The following is a 22,857-nucleotide window of genomic DNA, read 5'->3' as shown; positions in this document are numbered from 1 at the left end:
CTTCTCAGCCCTTCTCTCCCACCCCCTTCTCCCCCTCCTTCCCCCCCTCCTTCTCCCCCCCTTCTACCCCCTCCCTTCTTCCTCCCCTTCCCCCCTTCTCCCTCCCCCTTCCCCCCCTTCTACCCCCTCCCTTCTTCCTCCCCTTCCCCCCTTCTCCCTCCCCCTTCCCCCCCTTCTACCCCCCCTTCTGCCATCCCTTCTCCCCCCCCCTTCACCCGCCCCCCCTCTTTTAAAGGACTTACCGTACACTGTGCCAGCCATCTTAACCTTCCTGTTCATCGCGGTGTGTGTCAGTATCACCTTGGCTTTGCACTGCGTGAATTTCAGACAGCGCTTCCCCGCTTTCCCTGTCCCCCGCCTTTGTGATGTGTTTGTGTGTGTGTGTGTGTGTGTGTGTGTGTGTGTGTGTGTGTGTGTGTGTGTGTGTGTGTGTGTGTGTGTGTGTGTGTGTGTGTGTGTGTGTGCGCGCGCGTGTGTGTGTGTGTGTGCGTGTGCGCGCGTGCGTTCCGCTCTGACGGTCGCCATTCCAGTTCGCGGTTTTTCAGGCGAGTGCCGCGAGCTTGAAGGCCGCAGGCAGTCCGCTGAAAAGTCGCCTAAGTGGGACAGGCCCTTTAGTTTAGATTAGTTTAGATTTACGCTCGGAAACAGGGTTTTTCGGCCCACCGAGACCGCGCCGGCCAGCGATCCCCGCACACTAACACTATCCTGCACGCACACCAAGGACAATTTACATTTATACCAAGTTCATTAACCTACAAACCTGTATGTCTTTGGAGTGTGGGAGGGAATCGCTGATCCCGGGGAAAAACCCACGCAGGTCACGGGGAGAACGTACAAACTCCATACAGACAGCACCCCTGGTCAGGATCGAACCCGGGTCTCTGATGCTGTGAGGCAGCAACTCTACCGCTGCGCCACAGTGCCACACCAGGTGTAGAGGGATAGGGGTACATGGATAGGTGCATGGATAGGTAGATTGACAAGTACATGGATAGGACAGGTTTAGAGGCATAAGGACCAAACGCAGGCAGGTGGGACTCGTGTAGATGGGACATGTTGGTTGGCGTGGCCAAGTTGGGCCAAAGGGCCTGATTCCATGCTGCATATGACTCTCTACGATTCTATTTGGTTTGGAATTGCATAGTCCACTGTTAATTTCCAAGTCTATAAGAAAGAACTGCAAATGCTGGAAAAATCGAAGGTAGACTAAAACGCTGGTGGAACTCAGCGGGTGAGGCAGCATCTATGGAGAGAAGGAATTGGTGACATTTCGGGTCGAGACCCTTCTTTATGAAATGTTCAAATTGGAGGAGCAGCACCTCATATTTCGCTTGGGTAGCCTGCACCCCAGCAGTATGTACATTGACTTCTCTAATTTCAGATAGTCCTTTGCTTTCTCCCCCCTTCCCAGCTCTCCCACAAGCCCACTGTCTACGCCTCTTCCTTTCTCTTTCCCGCCCCTCCCGCCCCGACATCAGTCCGAAGAAGGGTCTCGACCCGAAACGTCACCCATTCCTTCTCTCCATAGATGCTGCCTCACCCGCTGAGTTCCTCCAGCATTTTTTGTCTACCTTCCTGTTAATTTCCATTTGGTTTTCAAAATAGTATTTCAAGTAAGCCTCTTTTCAAACTAAGTGGAAGAAATTGGCTTTCTCGATACTTGGGGTTAGGAATTATCCTGCTCGGATGAAACTGGGAGTTTTCAGCCTCAAGTCCTATCTTTAGAACCATCCAAAACCATTCGCAAACCATGTTCCTTTATACCACTGTTGTCCCCCCATCAAAAGTATATATAATTGCAAGACTGGGTGACACAGTGGTGAAGCACCAGAGACCCGGGTTCGATCCCGACCATGGGTGCTGTCTGTACGGAGTTTGCACGTTCTCCCCGTGACTGAGTGGGTTTTCTCCGGGTGCTTCGGTTTTGCTCCCACATTCCAAAGACGTGTAGGTTAATTGACTTCTGTAAGTGTTAAAATTTCCCTAGTGTGTGTGTGTGTGTAGGATAGTGCTAGTGTGCGGGGATCGCTGGTTGGTGCAGACGCGGTGGGCCGAAGGGCCTGTTTCCACGCTGTATCTCTGAAGCAAACTAAAGTTTGGCCTTTAAACCATCTGATTGTGACACAAGTAATCGAGATTTTTTCTTATTCGTAAGATAGACACAAGATGCTGGAGTAACTCAGCGGGACAGGCAGCATCTCTGGAGAGAAGGAATGTGCGATGTTTCGAGTCAATGCCCTTCTTCAGGCTGAACCCATTCCTTCTCTCCAGAGATGCTGCCTGTCCCGCTGAGTTACTCCAGCATTTTGTGTCTATCTTCAGTGTAAACCAGCGTCTGCAGTTCCTTCCAACACACCGAGATTTAAACATGTTTTGTTTTCCAGTTATTACCTCATCTCCAATCAAAAAGTTACAAATCGAATTGCAGATGCAAACAGGAGACAAACCTTTAGCAAAAGTCAATCGTCTGATGAAGATGAACGACACAGATTCCTCCGAAACCATGCAAGCCGAGGGCAAGATGGTCCTTCTCCGACTGAAGAAAATCTTCCATGCTAAAGATAAGCTTCAGGTAAATATCTTGTTCCATCTGGAAGAAAACTCCTCTTCTGTTTCCACGTCTGTTGTTCCACATCCCATTTTGCCAATGAAAGCTACATCCCAGCATCAACAAGCTTGCTCTCCACTACTTTAATGGTTCACTGGTTCAATGCCCCGATGGGACAAAATTCCCGGGATGTCGGGACAGTCATATGCTGAGAGAATGGAGCAGCTGGGCTTGTACACTCTAGAAGTCTAGAAGGATGAGAGGGAATCTTATTGAAACATGTAAGATTATTAAAGGTTTGAACACGCTAGAGGCAGGAAACATGTCCCCGATGTTGTGGGAGTCCAGAACCAGGGGCCACACACAGTTTAAGAATAAGGGGAAAGCCATTTAGAACGGAGATGAGGAAACACTTTTTCACACAGAGAGTTGTGAGTGTGGAATTCGCTGCCTCAGAGGGCGGTGGAGGCCGGTTCCCTGGATGCTTTCAAGAGAGAGCTAGATAGGGCTCTTAAAGATAGCGGAGTCAGGGGATATGAGGAGAAGGCAGGAACAGGGTACTGATTGGGGATGGTACACAAAAATGCTGGAGAAACTCAGCGGGTGCAGCAGCATCTATGGAGCGAAGGAAATAGGCGACGTTTCGGGCCGAAACGTCGCCTATTTCCTTCGCTCCATAGATGCTGCTGCACCCGCTGAGTTTCTCCAGCATTTTTGTGTACCTTCGATCTTCCAGCATCTGCAGTTCCTTCTTGAACATACTGATTGGGGATGATCAGCCATGATCACACAGTATGGCGGTGCTGGCTTGAGGGGCCGAATGGCCTACTCCTGCACCAATTGTCTATTGTCTATTGTCTATCAATGGTCTATGGTTCTAGCAGTGCTCAATCAGTCAATGGTTCTATCAGTCTACAGAAGGGTCCCAACCCAAAATATCCCTGTCCATTTCGGTCCACCGCTACCTAATCCACTGAGTTTCTCCATCAGTTTGGGTAGCTTATACCTAACGGTGTGAACATTAAATTATTTTATTTAGCCAACTAACTTACAAACAAGCACCCCCTTCGTTTATTTTCTTCCGTCTTTGTTTTACCTGCTATCCAGGCAGCTGAAAGACTACACATGACTACCACCAAGCTGCCCACAGCATACATAGAGATGGTAAAGTAAGGTTTATGCAAGCTAAAGTCTGATTGAAGATAGTCCACAGGTCTCCAATGAGGTAGATGATAGCTCAGGGCCTCTCACTAGTAGGACTTCTTCTTCTTGCGTGTGGCGTGCACAGCCTAAAGTTGTAGGACAACTTGTTCCATTTGATCTTATTTGATTGTGCACGCCGGGTTGGTTGCATTCGTCGAAACAGGGCGGACCACGTGAAGGTTGCAATCTCCCACCCCTCACCAGTTGGTAATAGGATGGTTCAGTTGCCTGATAAAAGCCGGGAAGAATCTGTCCCTGAATCGGGAGGTGTGCGTTTCCAAACTTCTGTACCTCAAGATTCAAGATTCAAGATTCAAGATTGTCATGTGTCCCTGATAGGACAATGAAATTCTTGCTTTGCTTCAGCACAACAGAACATAGTCGGCATTGACTACAAAACAGATCAGTGTGTCCATATACCATAATATAAATATATACACACATGAATAAATAAACTGATAAAGTGCAAATAAACAGATAATGAGCTATTAATGTTCAAAGTTTTGTCTGAGCCAAGTTTAATAGCCTGATGGCTGTGGGGAAGTAGCCATTCCTGAACCTGGTCTTTGCAGTCTTCAGGCTCCTGTACCTTCTACCTGAAGGTAGCGGGGGGATGAGTGTGTGGCCAGGATGGTGTGGGTCCTTGATGATGCTGCCAGCCTTTTTTGAGGCAGCGACTGCGATAGATCCCCTCGATGGTAGGGAGGTCAGGGCCTCATGCTTGATGGGAGAGAGGAGAAGAGGCAGTGAGCGGGGTGAGACGGGGTCCTTGATTATGCTGGTGGTCTTGCCGAGGCAGCGTGAGGTGTAGACGGAGTTCCATGGAAGGGAGGTTGGTTTCGGCTGGGCTGCGTCCACAATTCCCCACGAAAATGACCAGCTCAATGGTGTCATTTTGCCAGCAGGAGGGACGCTTGCACAGATACACCACGAGCAGCTCAATGTCAAGTTCGAGCAGAAGATCAACGAGAAGATCGGCAGGGCGTAAGGAAGAGCGCCCAAGACCTCACGGTAGCCACACACCGACGGCAAGGGACAAGGAGTTGGAACACAGCAGCAGGCATGGCAAGCTCCACGTGGAAGGTCGCACCAAGCACGGCAGAAGTTCTACGTCAAGTTCCCAATCGTCAAGCAGAAGGTCAATGAGAAGATCATTGGCCAACTCGAGATCCCGTGATGGCCACGCATTATCAGCAGAGCTCAGACGTGGCAAGCACCTGGAACGCAAGCAGAAGGGACAACGTGGACAGTCTGGTATACACACGTCTGAGAACGAGCGAGGTGCGTCTGCTCAGCAAGAGTCGTCCATCCAGACGACAGGCTGGTCCCTCTCTTCCTCATCCTCATCCTCGGCCGTGACCAGGGGTGAGCGCCGAGCGCCCACCCACCGCGGCTCCTCGAGGAGGTCCAGGAGACGTCAAGCCCCCAGTTCGTCCTCGTCGCAGTCCAGTTGCCGCAGTTCCAGCTGCAGGAGGAGAGCGTTCGGCCGACGGCCTGCCGGGGTCCCCGTGAGGAACAGCACCTTGCCTTCGTCTGCCTCCCTCAGCCGCTCGAGTTCCCTTTCTCCCTCCTCCTCCTCCTCCTCCTCCTCCTCCTCCTCCTCGTCCTCCTCATCGTCACGGAGGGCGCCGCGGAACAGCGAGCAGACCAGGCGCTCCCCCTCACGCCGGTCATCCTCCAGCCAGTCCAGCTCGCGCCGCTCTCCGCCCGCGGAGTCGAGACGCCGCAGACAATCCGGCTCCTCACAGAGGCAGGAGGACACCTCCAGCAGTTCGCTCTCCCCGCACCGCAAGACGACGGAGGTATGGCCAACGGCGGCAAGTCACGCCGGCACCGGCAAGCCGTGTAAAAGTGGCAGATGCATCAAAACCCAAACCAAGACCTACACAACCACCATCCACCGAGTCAAGAAGCATCGTCAGACCTGGGTGTCTCATCCCGAATCACCAAAATCGGTAAAATCCCTCAGTCATCTCATTCAGAGTCTCGTTTACTTATTAGAGATATGGACATGGAAACAGGCCCTTCGGCCCACCCAGTCCATGCCGACCAGCAATGACCCATGATTCAATCCATGATTGAATGGCAGAGTAGACTTGATGGGCTGAAAGGCTTAGTTTAGAGATACAGCGCGGAAACAGGCCCTTCGGCCCACCAAGCCCACACCAACCATCGGTCATCCATAATTCAATACATGATTGAATGGCAGAGTAGACTTAATGGGCCGAATGGCTTAGTTGAGAGATACAACATGGAAACAGGCCCTTCAGCCCACCGGGTCCACGCCGACGAGCGATCACCGCACACTAACACTATCCTACACACACGAGGGGGACAATTTTTACATTTACCAGGCCAATTAACCTCCAAACCTGTACGTCTTTGGAGTGTGGAAGGAAACCGAAGGTGCCTGTGAAAACCCACGCAGGTCACAGGGAGAACGTACAAACTCCGTACCGACAGTGCCCATAGTCGGGATCGAACCCGGGTCTCCGGCGCTGCATTCGCTGTAAGGCAGCAACTCTACCGCTGCGCCACCGTGACCGGCTTGGCTTGGTATAAATGTAAATTGTCCCTAGTGTGTGCAGGGTAGCGCTTGTGTGCGGGGATCGCTGGTCGGTGTGGACTCGGTAGGCCGAAGAGCCTGTTTCCGCGCTGTATCTCTAAACTAAACTAAACTAAACTAAACCAAATGTGTCTCCAGTTTATTTACCAACGTTTTGTTTCCATCAATATTACAGGGAGGAAATGTCTTCCAACTTCACTTCAAGCCGACTTCTATCAACACGGTATGGTATACATTGGGAGATACCAAAGTCCTAGCAATCCTACTGCCTGGGTACCTAGTGTGGTTTATTGTGAAGAAACCCATCATTGAAATAGAGCGGTTACTTTATAATTAGGGATGGTTGGCTGAAGGGTCTCTTTCATCTTCTGGTGAAATTTCAGACAGACAGACGGAGGGAATGAGGATTAGGGGTCTGCAGATACTCTGCATCAATGCCTTCAATTCAGTTTCAGTTATGGCCCTGTCCCACGGTACGAGTTCATTCCAAGAGCTCTCCCGAGTTTAAAAAAAAATCAAACTCGTGGTAAGCACGGAGAATGAACGTAGCGGGTACGTCGGAGCTCGGGGACGTCCCTTAGCGGCTCGTAACGCTAACGGCAGGTACTCGGGGTGACTCGCTAACGGCAGGTAAGCTCGGGAAGACTCGTGAAGATTTTTCAACATGTTGAAAAATGTCCACGAGAGCCCCGAGTACCGACGAGCGGCCATTACCGTAAATCTCCGAGTTCGAATCAGGGCAAACTCGGGAGAGCTCTTGGAATGAACTCGTACCGTGGGACAGGGCCATGACAGTTTCAGTTCAGTTTTACTTCATAGCCGTGTGTACCGAGGTACAGTGAAAAGCTTTTGTTGCGTGCTAACCAGCCAGCAGAAAAACAATACATGATTACAATCGAACAATCATTACAGTGTGTAGATACATGATAAGGGAATAACGTTTAGTGCAAGGTAAAGCCAGCAAAGTTTGATCACAGATAGTTCAAAAGTCCCCGATGAGGTAGGTAAAACATTACAACCTCATATAGGCTCTGAACTACAATAGACTCTTATTCTTATTGTTGCACTGTTTTGTTTGTTTTTTAATGTATGTGTGTATGTGTCCAGAACCAGGGGCCACAGTTTAAGAATAAGGGGTAAGCCATTTAGAACGGAGATGAGCAAACACTTTTTTACGCAGAGAGTTGTGAGTCTGTGGAAATCTCTGCCTCAGAGGGCGGTGGAGGCCGGTTCTCTGGTAACTTTCAAGAGAGAGTTAGATAGGGCTCTTAAAGATAGCGGAGTCAGGGGATATGGGGAGAAGGCAGGAATGGGGTACTGATTGTGGATGATCAGCCATGATCACATTGAATGGCGGTGCTGGCTTGAAGGGCCACTTTGTTTTTATCCACTTTGGTGACAAAAACAGGGAAGTAGACTGTTATCTGAATGGTGGCCGATTAGGAAAAGGGGAGATGCAACGAGACCTGGGTGTCATGGTACACCAGTCATTGAAAGTAAGCATGCAGGTGCAGCAGGCAGTGAAGAAACCGAATGGTATGTTAGCATTCACAGCAAAAGGATTTGAGTATAGGAGCAGGGAGGTTCTACTGCAGTTGTACAGGGTCTTGGTGGGACCACACCTGGAATATTGCGTACAGTTTAGGTCTCCTAATCTGAGGAAAGACATTCTTGCCATAGAGGGAGTACAGAGAAGGTTCACCAGACTGATTCCTGGGCTGGCAGGACTTTCATATGAAGAAAGACTGGATAGACTCGGCTTGTACTCGCTAGAATTTAGAAGATTGAGGGGGGATCTTATAGAAACTTACAAAATTCTTAAGGAGTTAGACAGGCTAGATGCAGGAAGATTATTCCCGATGTTGGGGAAGTTCAGAACAAGGGGTCACAGTTTAAGGATAAGAGGGAAGTCTTTTAGGACCGAGATGAGAAAATCATTTTTTTACACAGAGAGTGGTGAATCTGTGGAATTCTCTGCCACAGAAGGTGGTTGAGGCCAGTTCATTGGCTATATTTAAGAGGGAGTTAGATGTGGCCCTTGTGGCTAAAGGGATCAGGGGGTATGGAGAGAAGGCAGGTATGGGATACTGAGTTGGATGATCAGCCATGATCATATTGAATGGTGTTGCATGCTCGAAGGGCCGAATGGCCTACTCCTGCACCTATTTTCTGTGTTTCTTTGTTTCCACAAACTCTTTATTTTAAGTATTTTTTGCTGAGATCTGGGCATTATCAGCCAGGCTACTGCTTATTACTGACGATAGACATAAAAAGCTGGAGTAACTCAGCGGGTCAGGCAGCATCTCTGGAGAGAAGAAATCGGTGACGTTTCTTTAGAAAGGGTCTTGACGCGAAAACGTCACCTGTTCCTTTTCTCCAGAGATGCTGCCTGGCCCGCTGAGTTACTCCAGCTTTTTTTGTGTCTGTCTTCAGTTTAAACCGGCATCTGCCGTTCCTTCCTACACATTCCGTAATGCTGATTGCTCTTGAGAAGAGAGGTTGGTGAGCTACCTTCTGGAATCACTGTAGTCCCCCTCCTCATCACCAGAGGGCGCGTGGAAGTTTTCTTTCGTTACTGAGAAAGGGCATGGTATAAGTTGGCGGCCCACCGAGCCACCGACGACCATCGATCACTCGTTCACACACCATGTCTCCGTCATTCAACTTTCTCACCCCCGGTCAAGGGCAATTTACAGAGGGCCCATCAACCTACAACCCCCCCCCCTCCGCACGTCTTTGGGATGTGGGAAGAAACCGGAGCACGCATGTGGTCACATGGAGAACGTGCAAACTCCACACAGACAGAATCTAACCCAAGTCTCAAGCACTGTGAGGCAGTGGCTCTACCAGCTGCGCCACCGTGCTGCCCTTATTAAAAAATATATACTAATACTCTTATTCAGGAAATAAAACAAACATACAGAGCATTAACACGATCAAAGGCTGCCTTTATTGCGTTTACGAACAAACGATCATCAAATTAATATATCGCCAACTTTATCAACGAAACACTCGATCTCCCGCGGCGACCAGCGTTCACGGAAGGCCTGTTAAGTCCCCGTGTACACCGCGTGTTCCCTCTCCAGGGACACGCGGGCACGGACGTAGGGGCAGGCAGCCGACCCTTGCGTGGCCGTTGACTACCCGATGCCTGGGCCCGCGAATGGCCATCTTGGCCAGGCCCAGGAGCAGACCGACAGGGAGATCCCTCCCCTCCCCCTCCACACCCTCCTCCCCCCTCTGTACCGGGTGCCCGAATATCAGGAGCGTGGAGCCCCTTGGGAGTATTATTTTCTTAATGGGTCCGGTTATATTTTTTGTTAATATGAAAACATTTATCATTTCAGTCACAAAACAGAGGGCAGTTGAGTTTCGGGTCATCGTTGGAAACCAGTTCAGAATCCAGAACGAGTTACTCAAAATCATTCTCATCATCTTCATCTTCAACCTCGTCTTCATCTTCATCGCAGCAGGTAAATAATCCAAGCTAGATAGAGTCATAGAGTGATACAGTGTGGAAACAGGCCCTTCGGCCCAACTTGCCCACACCGGTCAACATGTCCCAGCCACACTAGTCCCACCTGCCTGCACTTGGTCCATATCCCTCCAAACCCTCAAAGGCTGCCTTTATTGCGTTTACGAACAAACGATCATCAAATTAATATATCGCCAACTTTATCAACGAAACACTCGATCTCCTATCCATGTACCTGTCCAACTGTTTCTTAAACGATGGGATAGTCCCAGCCTCAACTACTTGCTCCATACACCCACCTCCCCTCCAGTGTGTCAAGTTGTGTTTATAGACATACAGTGGGCGGTCCCATCCCCTCCCCCCACTCCCCTTCCCCCCCCCCACTCCCCTTCCCCCCCCCCACCCCCCTTCCCCCCCCCCCCCTCCCCCCCACCCCCCCCCCCCCAACCCCCTCCCCCCACTCACCATCAACAACACTGCAATCACATCTGTGGAGTCTTCAGTCCCAGGGAACCATCATCTCCAAGGGCCTTAAATGGGAGGCCACCATCGACTCCACAGTCAAAAAGGCCCAACAGAGGATGTACTTCCTGCAGCAGCTGAGGAAACACAATCCGCCCCAGGCAATGATGGTCCAATTCTACACGGCCATCGTAGAGTCTGTCCTCACCTTCTCCATCATGGTCTGGTTCGGCTCGGCCACCAAGCACGACATCCGGAGGCTGCAGCTAATCGTCCGATCAGCTGAGAAGGTTATTGGTTGCAAACCTCCCCCCCCCCCCCCCCCCCCCCCCATTGACGAACTGTACACTGCAAGGGCCAGGAAGCGAGCGGGTAAGATCATCTCTGACCCCTCTCACCCTGGCCACAAACTCTTTGAATCACTTCCCTCTGGAAGGCGACTCCGGACTGTCAAAGCTGCCACAGCCAGACGTAAAAACAGCTTTTTATCCACGAGCAGTAGCTCGACTCAATAACCAAAAGTCTGTAGCCTCCTTTTGCTCTGGTATTTTATTTCATTCACATGTTTAAACTATAATGTTGTATTCTTAATGTTTAATGTTTTATTATTATTGTTTACTGTATATCGTGTTGTTACTAGCGAGCGGAGCACCAAGGCAAATTCCTTGTATGTGAACATGCTTGGCCTATAAACTTCTTCATTCATTCATACACACAAATAGAGAGAGGTACAGTGTAGTGAAGATCTTGTTTGCAACAACATTACTCAAAGACACATTGAGCAGGCTGGGACTTGGTTCCATGAAGAGGGAGAGGTTGAGTGGCGATCTTATAGAGATGTAAAACATAATGAAGAGAATAGATCGGGTGAATGAATGGAGTCTTTTACCCAGACTACGGGGATCATAGACCAGAGGACTTAGGTTCAAGGTGAGAGGGGGAAAGATTTAATAGGTACCTGAGGGGCAACTTTTTACACTCAGAGGGTGGTGGGTACATGGAATGAGCTGCCAGAGGAGGTAGTTGAAGCAGGTACTACAGTATAATAACATTTCAAAGGCATTTGGACAGGTGCATAGATAGGAAAACGGTTTGAGGGATATGGGCCAAACACGGGCAGGTGAGAATAGCATAGATGGGCCGGCATGGACAAGTTGGGCCGAAGGGCCTGATCCATGCTGTATGACTCTATGATTCGATGGACACTAAAACATTAACTATACAGAATTAGAAACATAGACATAGAAACATAGATAATAGGTGCAGGAATAGGCCATTCGATCCATCAAACCAGTACTGCCATTCAATGTGATCATGGCTGATTATCCAAAATCAGTAACCTGTTCCTGCTTTCTCCCCATATACCTTGATTCCTTTAGCCCTAAGGGCTATATCTAACTCATTCCGTTAGCCCTAAGAGCTACACCTAACTTATTCTGTTAGCCCTAAGAGCTACATCTAACTCATCACGTTAGCCCTAAGAGCTGTATCAAACACATTCCATTAGCCCGCCTGTCCCACTGTACGAGGTAATTCAAGAGCTCTCCTGAGTTAAAAAAAAATCAAACTCGTGGTAAGTATGTAGAATTTACGTAGCGGCTACGTTGGAGCTCGGGGACGGCTCGTAACGCTAACGGTAGGTACTCGGGGAAACGCGGAATCTCGTGAAATATTTCCAGCACTGTGAAAAATGTCCACGAGACCCCCCCCCCCCGAGTACCTACGAACGGCTATTACCGTAATTCTCCTAGTTCGAATCAGGGGAAACTCGGGAGAACTTTTGAATTATCTCGTACAGTGGGACAGGCCCTTAACTCATTCCGTTAGCCCTGAGCTATATAGAACTCTCCCGTTAGTCCTAAGAGCTACATCTAACTCATTCCGTTAGCCCTAAGAGCTACATCTAGCTCTAATCGCACGTACCTGTACATTCTACAAGACAGTGAAAAGAAAAAGACAGGGAAAAAAAATGTTCGTGCGAAACATTTGTGCACAGTAGTGTAAATGATGGTCTGCAGGATTAAGATTGTGCAACTTCACTACTTTGCCACCACGCTCCACTTTGACCAAATTTGCGGAGACCTGTCCCAACAATTCCCTTCATTTCTCAGTGACAAATGTAGCTTGCAAAAGGCCTTAAAACCATTTTACTGAGGCACAAATCGTGATGACTAAACAAGTCAGAAATTATGACGGTGTAAACATAGAAACATAGAAACATAGAAAATAGGTGCAGGAGTAGGCCATTCGGCCCTTCGAGCCAGCACCGCCATTCAATATAATCATGGCTGATCATCCAACTCAGTATCCCATCCCTGCCTTCTCTCCATACCCCCTGATCCCTTTAGCCACAAGGGCCACATCTAACTCCCTCTTAAATATAGCCAATGAACTGTGGCCTCAACTACCTTCTGTGGCAGAGAATTCCAGAGATTCACCACTCTCTGTGTGAATAATGTTTTCCTCATCTCGGTCCTAAAAGATTTCCCCCTCATCCTTAAACTGTGACCCCTTGTTCTGGACTTCCCCAACATCGGGAACAATCTTCCTGCATCTAGCCTGTCCAACCCCTTAAGAATTTTGTAATTTCTATAAGATCCCCCCTCAATCTTCTAAATTCTATCGAGTACAAGCCGAGTCTATCCAGTCTTTCTTCATATGAAAGTCCTGACATCCCAGGATGTCAAACTAGATCGATGGACCGTGAGCGATTTTGAATAATAATGCGAACTTCCTTGGTCTATTTTGTTTCTCTCCGCAGTCCACGTCCCTTGGAGATTCGGCGTCACCAATATTCTCCATGTTCACTCGAGCCATCGCCACCGATAACAATGAGAGAGGCTACCAGACCAAGGCCTACCTGGACAGTTCAATGGAGCAGCGATCTTTACACGTTTTAGTGGATGAGCTACAAGGAGGTGGGAAGTGGAGAGCTTGCCTCGATGCCGAGATGCCCAATCCTCATCGAGCAGTGGTAATATGTAGTTAAATACATATCCGCTTGTCAAAGACTCCACTCGTCCACTTTAGAATCAACCTTGGGGAACAACGCAGCATCTGCAGTTCCTTCCGTAGTTTAGTTTAGTTTGTTGTCATGGGCACAACTCCATTGACTCCATTTACACGTCACGCTGCCTTGGCAAGGCCACCAGCACAATCAAGGATGAGTCTCCCCCCAGTCACTCCCTCTTCTCCTCTCTCCCATTGGGCAAAGGCTTAAGGGCCTGACCCACTTGCCGATTTTTTCGGCAATTGCCGGGGTCACATCAGGGTCGCCAAAAGAATTTGAACGTTTCGAAATCCAGCAGCGACAAAGGAAATGTTGCGTCACTTGAAAAAACACCGCGCGGCAAACACGGTATCACGCCGCGTCACGCCTGATACGTCAGTCAAAGATGCCGGCAGTCGCTGAAATAAATCGGCAAGTGGGACAGGCCCTTTAGACATTGGGACGACAGATGGCACAATGGGCTAAGTGTTCGGCTGGCAACCGGAAGGTAGCCGGTTCGAATCCCGCTTGGAGCGCATACTGTCGTTGTGTCCTTGGGCAAGACACTTCACCCACCTTTGCCTGTGTGTGAATGTGTGTGAATGTGTGTGAGTGATTGGTGGTGGTCGGAGGGGCCGTAGGCGCAGATTGGCAGCCACGCTTCCGTCAGTCTGCCCCAGGGCAGCTGTGGCTACAGAAGTAGCTTACCACCACCGAGTGTGACTGAGGAGTGAATGAATAATGCGATGTAAAGCGCCTTGAGTATTAGAAAGGCGCTATATAAATCCCATCCATTATTATTATTATTATCCATTGACTCCATCTATACCTCACGCTGCCTCGGCAAGGCCAGCAGCATAATGAAGGATCGGTCTCGCCCCGGCCACTCCCTCTTCTCCCCTCTCCCATTGGACAAGAGGTACAGAAGTATGAAAACGCACACCTCCAGATTCAGGGACAGTTTCTTCCCAGCTGTTATCAGGCAACTGAACATCTTCTCAACAACTAGAGAGGGGTCCTGAGATGCTATCTACCTCATTGGAGAAGAGAACAGTAGCAGACTCACTCCCTCCTCTTTCCCACAAACCTGTCCATTCATTTCCCCTTCAAGTTTCCTTCAGCAAGCTATGAACTTGGACCTCAAAATCCCTCTGTACAATACACACCCACTCGGCCCCGCAATTTACTTAGAATAGAAAATAGGTGCAGGAGTAGGCCATTCGGCCCTTCGAGCCAGCACCGCCCTTCAATATGATCATGGCTGATCATCCAAAATCAGTTCCCCATTCCAGCTTTCTCCCCATGAGCCCTAAGAGCTATATCTAACTCTCTATATCTAACTCTCCCTTGAAAACATCCAGTGAATCGGCCTCCTCATCTTAGTCCCAAATGGCCTACCCCTTATTCTAAAACTGTGACCCCGGGTTCTGGACTCTAGCATGTCCAATCCCTGAGCGAATGTTTATATGTTTCTCCAAGATCCCTTCTCATGCTTTGAACTTCCAGTGAATTTGCTGTATACTTTTTGCTTGCATTAATCTCCCAAAAATGCAACACTTCAAATGTGTCCACTCTCTTTCTCTCTCCATGTTTAACCTTTGTTTCAGTCTTGTGTGTATTTAATGCCATTTATCACAATACCAAGGAGATTTAGTTTCCATATCAAGTGGTTGTTATGTATTTTCCCACGTATGAACAACACTAACTTCCGTAAAGGTTCCGTAAAAATGGAACTCATTCTTTACCGGACCAGCCTGTAAATTATTGCAGAAGAAATTTCCGGCACGGTGGCGCAGCAGTAGAGCTGCTGCCTCAGAGCGTCAGAGACCCAGGTTCGATCCTGACCTTGGGCGCTGAATATGTGGAGTTTGTACGTTCTCCCTGTGGCCACGTGGGTTCTCTCCGGGTGCTCCGGGTTCGTCCCACACTCCAAAGACGTGCGGGTTTGTAGGTTAATTGGCTTCTGTAAATTGTCCCGAGCGTGTCGGATGGAACGGATGTGCGGGGATCGCTGGTCGGCATGGACTCGGTGGGCCGAAGGGCCAGTTTCCACGCTGTACCTGGGTGAGTGGGCAAATGCATGGCAGATGCAGTATAATGTGGATAAATGTGAGGTTATCCACTTTGGTGGCAAAAATAGGAAAGTAGACTGTTATCTGAATGGTGGCTGATTAGGAAAAGGGGAGATGCAACGAGACCTGGGTGTCATGGTACACCAGTCATTACAAGTAGGCATGCAGGCGCAGCAGGCAGTGAAGAAAGCGAATGGTATGTTAGCTTTCATAGCAAAAGGGTTTGAGTATAGGAGCAGGGAGGTTCTACTGCTGTTGTACAGGGCCTTGGTGAGACCACACCTGGAGTATTGCATACAGTTTTGGTCTCCTAATCTGAGGAAAGACATTCTTGCCATAGAGGGAGTACAGAGAAGGTTCACCAGACTGATTCCTGGGATGTCAGGACTTTCATATGAAGAAAGACTGGATAGACTCGGCTTGTACTTGCTAGAATTTAGAAGATTGAGGGGGGATCTTAGAGAAATTACAAAATTCTTAAGGGGTTGGACAGGCTAGATGCAGGAAGATTGTTCCCGATGTTGGGGAAGTCCAGAACAAGGGGTCACAGTTTAAGGATAAGGGGGAAATCTTTTAGGACCAAGATGAGAAAAACATTTTTCACACAGAAAGTGGTGAATCTCTGGAATTCTCTGCCACAGAAGGTAGTTGAGGCCAGTTCATTGGCTATATTTAAGAGGAAGTTAGATGTGGCCCTTGTGGCTAAAGGGATCAGGGGGTATGGAGAGAAGGCAGGTACAGGATACTGAGTTGGATGATCAGCCATGATCATATTGAATGGCGGTGCAGGCTCGAAGGGCCGAACGGCCTACTCCTGCACCTATTTTCTATGTTTCTATGTTTCTATATTTACCTCTCAGCTGAACTATGTATGCCACGAAGGAAATGCTTCTGAGGAAGGTGATGGAAGTTCTTTATAATGAATCATCTGTGCTAAGAATTGAATTAATATTCTTGATTTTCCTCTGTGAAATTTCAGGGTGTGATGAAATGGGGCATAAACTGCCAGGATTACAAGATTGCAGCCAAAGCTACGACTGGTCACTTTAAACGTCACCCAGCCATGCAGCTCAAAGCAAAATGGGAGAAAATACCTCAGTCCATAAAAGATGCCGCAGAAATGTACGCACCATTCTCAATAACTCACGTCTTTCATTAGGACACTAAGTGCTGGAGTTACTCATTGGGGCAGGCAGCATCTCTGGAGGACACGCATAGGTGACTTTTCGGGTCAGGACCTTCCTTCAGACTGGGCAGCTAACAACCCAGCGGTACGAATATTGATTTCTCTAAAGGGCCGGTCCCACTTGGCGATTTTTTTCGGCACCATTGACTGACGCATCAGGGTCACCGAACGATTTTGAACATTTCAAAATCCAGCGGAGATAAAAAAAAAATGTGGCGACACTTGAGGAAACACCAGGCGTCAATACGTTGCCCGCCGCGTCACGCCGTGACTTTTTCGGTGACCTGATACGTCAGTCAATGATGCCGGCAGTCGCCAAAAAAATCGCCAAGTGGGACAGGGCCTTGACTTCAAGTAACCCCTGCATCCCCTCTCTCTCCATCTCTCCCCACCACTGAGACTAAGGGGGGCCTAATCACCAGAGAGCAGTGCTGAACTACCATCCACCTCTTTGGTGACCCTCAGCCTATCCTTGATCGGACTTTGCTGGCTTTGCCTTGCACTAAACGCTATTCCCATGTTGAAAAATCTTCACGAGTCTTCTCGAGCTTAACCGCGTTTCCCGAGCTTACCTGCCGTTAGCGTTACGAGCCGCTATGTGACGTCCCCGAGCTCCGACGTACCTGCTACGTACATTCTACGTGCTTACCACGAGTTTGATTTTTTTTTAAACTCGGGAGAGCTCTTGAATGAACTCGTACAGTGGGGCAGGGCTTTTAAGAATCAAGAATCCCCCAGACAGAACAATGACATTCTCACTTGCGGCAGCACAACAGGAAATGTAAACATAGTACACTGTAAACTATATAATAAACGAGAGGGAAAACAAGTTCTGTGCGTGTATAGGGCAGACAAATATTTTGAGTATTTGGAATATTTGTAGTATTGTGAGCAGGTTTGGGCCTCATATCTGAGGAAGCATGTGTGCGCTGGGTGTAGGTGTAAGGGGGGTTGGGGTGGGGGAGGGAGAAGGGGTAGTGGGAGCATGCGTGCGCTGGGGTGTTGGGGGAGGGGTGTAGGTGTAAGGGTGTTGGGGTGGGGGAGGGGTGGTGGGGTAGTGGGAGCATGTGTGCGCTGGGGTGTTGGGGGAGGGGTGTAGGTGTAAGGGTGTTGGGGTGGGGGAGGGGTGGTGGGGTAGTGGGAGCATGCGTGCGCTGGGGTGTTGGGAAGGGGTGTAGGTGTAAAGGGGTGGGGGAGGGGGAGGGAGAAGGGGTAGTGGGACATGGGTGTGCTGGGGAGTTGGGGGAGGGGCGTTGCTCGCCACATCTACGTCTTGTATTGAACACGTCAAGAGGACAACTAATTCCCACCCGTTCCATTGCAGGATTTCTGACAACCTGGCGGGTTTAGCCTTCATGCTGGGATTCTCTGAGAGACACGTCAAGAGTCCGTCTCACCAACTGTCCGTGGTGGCCGCAGCCACTTCTCAGCGAACCCTTGACATTCTGGTGAAAACGCCAAAGGTACTTCTCGCGCCCTCTCCTCGAACCCGATTGCAAGTCGAACCGGTAGTCAGGAAGCCAAACGCAATGCTGCCATTGATTGCGAGGGGGCTGGAATACCTCTAGAATACTTTAATGCTGGGGCTCTATAAGGCACGGGTCGGACTGCATTTGGAGTATTGTGAGCAGATTTGGGCCCCGTATCAGAGGAAGGAAATGCTGGTCAATTCAAGAACCTGGTGGTGTGGGACTTATCCGTGCCTACCTCTTACGCTCCTTCAAGCCCCCTGTCCCACTCTCACGACCTAATTGGCAACCTCTGCCGAGTTTGCCCTTGACTCATACTTGCAGCATGAGGTCGTAGGAGGTCTTCATAACTCTTCCTCATGCTCGTGAGTGGTCTCCGCGTACTCGTGGTCTCAAGTAGGTCGCAGCGTTTTTTCCAGCCTGATATAAAATCTCCACGAGAAAAAATAAAGTCGGCATGGAAAAAATTGTTTTTTTTAATTCATAGGTAGGTCGTAGGTAGGTCGTAGGTAGTCGTAGGTCGGTAATTGGCCCGAGAAAAAAATGCAAACATGACATAATTTTATCATGTGATCATTTTCCTCTCGTAGCTAGTCATAGTTGGTCTTAGGTGTGGAAGACTGCAGTCGAGGGGGGTCGTAGGAGGTCGTAGACATAGTCGTAGGAGGTCGTAGACATAGTCGTTGGAGGTCATAGACATAGCCGTAGGAGGTTGTAGACATAGTCATAGGAGGTGTAGACATAGTCTAGAAGGTCGTAGGCATAGTCTAGAAGGTCGTAGACAGTCATAGGAGGTTGTAGACATAGTCGTAGGAGGTCTTTTACTTCGGCGAGTCAACACGACCTTGACATTTTTTTCAACTCGTCTGAGGTCTTCTAAACTCGTGGATTAGTTCGTCCAAGTGGGACAGGCCCTTAAGATTGTTTATGGAATATGACACAATTGCCAAAACCAGTATTTGTTATGGCCTCTCCCAACTGTGAGTAATTTGGGGGCCCCCTACCTGAGGAAGGGTGTGCTGGCGCTGGAGAGGGTTCAGAGGAGGTTTTACGAGAATGATCCCAAGAATAAGTGGGTTAACATACGATGACCATCTGATGGCACTGGGCCTGTTGTACTCGCTGGACTTTAGAAGGATGAGGGGTTGGAACCACATTGAAACTTACCGAATAGTGAAAGGCCTGAACAGAGTGGATGTGGAGAGGATATTTCCACTTGTGGGAGAGTCCAGGGCCAGAGGTCACAGCCTCAGAACTAAAGGACGTTCCTTTAACAAGGAGATGAGGAGGAATTTCTTACGTCAGAGGGTGGTGAATCTGTGGAAGGCCGTCAATGGATATTTTTTTTTTTTTTTCTTTTTTTTTTTTTTTTTAATTTATTTATTTATTAGAAGTAGACATATTATAAAATGTAGTTACATATTATAGTAAAAAAAAAAACTTTTCATATACATCAGTCATACATTATTAAAATTTTCCATTATCAATTACTTCTGCTTCTAGTATTTTTATTTTTTATAGAAAGCGAGAAAAAGAGAGGGTAGAAAGTTACAAATAAAAAAGAAAGCAAAAAAAAAAACAAAAAAAAACAACACAACAGAAAAACAAGGGAGGTGGAATGGGTTACCTGTAATACATCAATGGAGATAGGTTCGTAGGTTATAAAGTATAGAGTATAGTTTTTCATCTGTTCCTGAGTTCAAGTTTCAGCTGGGTCCTCGTGCTGTGCCAATCTATCCCTTCAGATAGTTAATGAATGGAGCCCAAATTTTATGGAAAAGATCTTGTTTGTCCATTAAGACAAGTCTAATTCTTTCTAAGTATAGGGTCTCTGACATTTCCGTAATCCACATTTTAATTGTGGGGGTTGTAGGGCCTTTCCAAAATTTTAATATTAATTTTTTTCCGGTTATTATACTGTAATTGAGGAAGTTTCTTTGGTTTGTTGTGAGTGTTAAGCTTTGTTCTGATATTCCAAGTATTATTAATTTTATGTCTGGGTCCAGTTTTGTATTAATAACTTCTGAAGTTATTTCAAAAATATCTGTCCAGAAATGTTTAAGTTTTATACAGTTTGCAAACGTATGTGTTAAATTAGCCTCTAAATGTAGACATTTATCACAAATAGGAGAGATTTGTGGGAAGATTCTATTTAGTTTTATTTTAGAGAAGTGTAGTCTATGTAAGACCTTGAATTGTATTAAAGTATGTCTGGCATTTAATGAACATTGATGTATTTGTTGTAAACTTTCGTCCCACATATCTTTCGTGATAGGATGACCTATTTCATTTTCCCATTTGTATCTATATGGTTCGGTCGGTGGTACCTCGTTATTTAGTAGGGTGTTATAAATATAAGCTATTAGTTTTTCAGTATTAGGATGCTTGTTCAAACATTCATCAAGAATTTCTGATTCCCTATTCCTGTAAACTTGTGTATTAGATTTAACATAATCTCTAATTTGTAGATATCTGAAGAAATTATTTGAGTGCAGTCCATAATTCAGTTGTAACTCTTGAAATGAAAGAAAAGTACCTTTTCCATAAAGATGTCCTATATTTTTGATTCCATGATTTTTCCATTGTGTGAAACCTTTGTCCATAAAGGATGATTTGAATAAAGGATTATTTACAATGGGAAGGCAGAGTGGTATATTATTCAATTTTAAATCTTTTTTATTTGTTTCCAAATTCGTATTCCACTATGTATTATGGGGTTTTCTTTATAGGTTTTTTTGTGCAGTTTTGTGGGGGCAAATATGATCGGTCCAATTTCAAAAGGTAGACAGTCTTCCTTTTCCATCATTAGCCAATCTGGTTGTTGGTCCATTTCTTCCAGCCAAAAATTCATGTTTTTAATATGGACTGCCCAAAAATAAAATAAGAAATTTGGCAAAGCCAGACCTCCATTTATCTTTGATTTACATAAATGTTTTTTACTTATTCTATGATTCTTATAATCCCAGACAAAACTTGTAACAATGGAGTCGACTTTTTTGAAAAAGTTTTTGGGATATATATCGGAATTAATTGAAGTAGGTACAGCAGTTGCGGTAAAAAAATCATTTTTATAGCATTAATTCTCCCAAGCATTGAAATGGGGAGTGTTTTCCAGTATTGAATATTCTTATGTAGTTTATTCAGTAAGGGTGGGAAATTTAGTTTAAATAAAGAGGTATATGTCTTAGTTACATAGATTCCTAAGTATTTAAATTTATCTTTAACTATTTTAAAAGGGGATTGTTGTATTGTATGTAAATTAAATTTTGTTATTGGCATGATTTCGCTTTTATTCCAATTGATTCTATATCCCGAAAACTGACCAAATTAAGTTATTAGATTTAATAGGTTTGGAATACTAGTTTCTAATCTTGTAATATATATTAGTATATCGTCTGCATATAAGGAGATTTTATTCCTTGTGTCTCTAGTATTGTATCCAAATATTCCTGGATGGTTTCTAACGCTTTCTGCTAGGGGTTCGATTGCAAGAGCAAATAATAGTGGGGAAAGTGAGCATCCTTGTCTACAGCCTCTAGAGAGATTAAATTTAGTTGATAACATTTTGTTTGTTAATATTCTAGCTGTTGGGTTAGAATATAACAATTTAACCCATGTACAGTACTTCTCTCCTAGTTGAAATTTTTCCATCACCGAAAATAAATATGGCCATTCTACCTGGTCAAATGCTTTTTCAGCATCTAACGAGATAATTGCTAGCTCTGCGTTAGGGATTCTATTGGAGTATATAATATTAAATAATCTTCTCAGATTAAAAAATGAATACCGTTTGGGGATAAACCCTGTTTGGTCAGGAAACATTAAAATGTTTTTTGAGGCTAACGATAGCCCTGAAATCTCTGCCTCCCTTCTTTGGGAGACATTTACAGCATTTGTACGAGGAGCATTAATTTCTTCCCAATCATTTTTTAATAAAGAGAATAGGGCCAAACAACAGAAACTGGAAATGGAAATAAAGCAATTAGACACAGAAAATGCAGCAGCACCATCCACGATAAAACACAATAAAATTGCAGTATTGAAATATAAATTAAACAAGATTTATTCAGACCAAGTTATAAAACTTTATCAACATACAAAACAATTAAATTTTGAATTTGGTGACAAACCACAAAAACTATTAGCGCGTCAACTTCGCAAATTGGACGGGGAAAAAACAATATACAAAATTAGAACAGATAAGGGAGAAACATTAACACTGCCTAAAGATATTAATGATAGATTTCTACAATACTACCAAAAATTGTATTCATCTAAAATAACAGAACAATCAACGGGAATGGAAACATTTTTACAGAATTGTAAGTTTGCGGGTCTAGATCAGAAAGAGAGAGAATTGCTAGGGGCTGAAATTACGATAAAAGACATTGAAGAATCAATAAAGTCCTTAAAAAACAGAAAGGCGGCAGGACCCGATGGTCTAAATTCGGAATTTTATTAAAAAATTTATGACTTGCTTTCCCCACGCCTACAGACAATGTACAAATACGCTTATACTCAACAGAAACTCCCAGAAACTCTAAATGAATCAACAATCATACTTATACCAAAAACGGACAAGGATCTTGAAGACCCAGGTTCATACAGAGCTATAGCCCTCTTAAATACTGATCAGAAAATATTAACTAAGATTCTATCTAATAGATTGAGCTTAGTGATCAGTAAATTAATACATCCTGACCAAACAGGGTTTATCCCCAAACGGTCAATGGATATTTTTAAGGCAGAGGTAGATAGATTCTTGATTAGTACGGGTGTCAAGGGTTATGGGGAGAAGGCAGGAGAATGGGGTTAAGAGGGAAAAATATGTCAGCCATGGGGGAGTAGATGGACCAAATGGCCTAATTCTGCTCCGATCACTTATGT

At 46.5% G+C, this 22,857-nt stretch overlaps 1 protein-coding gene across 1 annotated transcript in view; it reads left to right on the top strand.

Moving 5' to 3' along the window:
* LOC116977414 (vitellogenin-like) overlaps nt 1-22,857 on the top strand; it is a gene marked incomplete at its 5' end in the record, with an annotated part of 82,880 nt that overhangs the window by 40,287 nt on the left and 19,736 nt on the right. The window contains 7 exons of the mRNA XM_033027842.1: nt 2,385-2,572; nt 4,657-5,706; nt 6,493-6,540; nt 9,665-9,790; nt 13,016-13,228; nt 16,295-16,437; nt 17,826-17,964. Of these exons, the coding sequence (XP_032883733.1) occupies nt 2,385-2,572; nt 4,657-5,706; nt 6,493-6,540; nt 9,665-9,790; nt 13,016-13,228; nt 16,295-16,437; nt 17,826-17,964 (1,907 nt within the window). The remainder of the gene's footprint in view (nt 1-2,384; nt 2,573-4,656; nt 5,707-6,492; nt 6,541-9,664; nt 9,791-13,015; nt 13,229-16,294; nt 16,438-17,825; nt 17,965-22,857) is intronic.

Source organism: Amblyraja radiata, chromosome 10, assembly GCF_010909765.2.
Source record: "Amblyraja radiata isolate CabotCenter1 chromosome 10, sAmbRad1.1.pri, whole genome shotgun sequence".
NCBI classification, from domain to species: domain Eukaryota; kingdom Metazoa; phylum Chordata; class Chondrichthyes; order Rajiformes; family Rajidae; genus Amblyraja; species Amblyraja radiata.
This window is presented reverse-complemented; position numbering and strand designations above follow the sequence as displayed.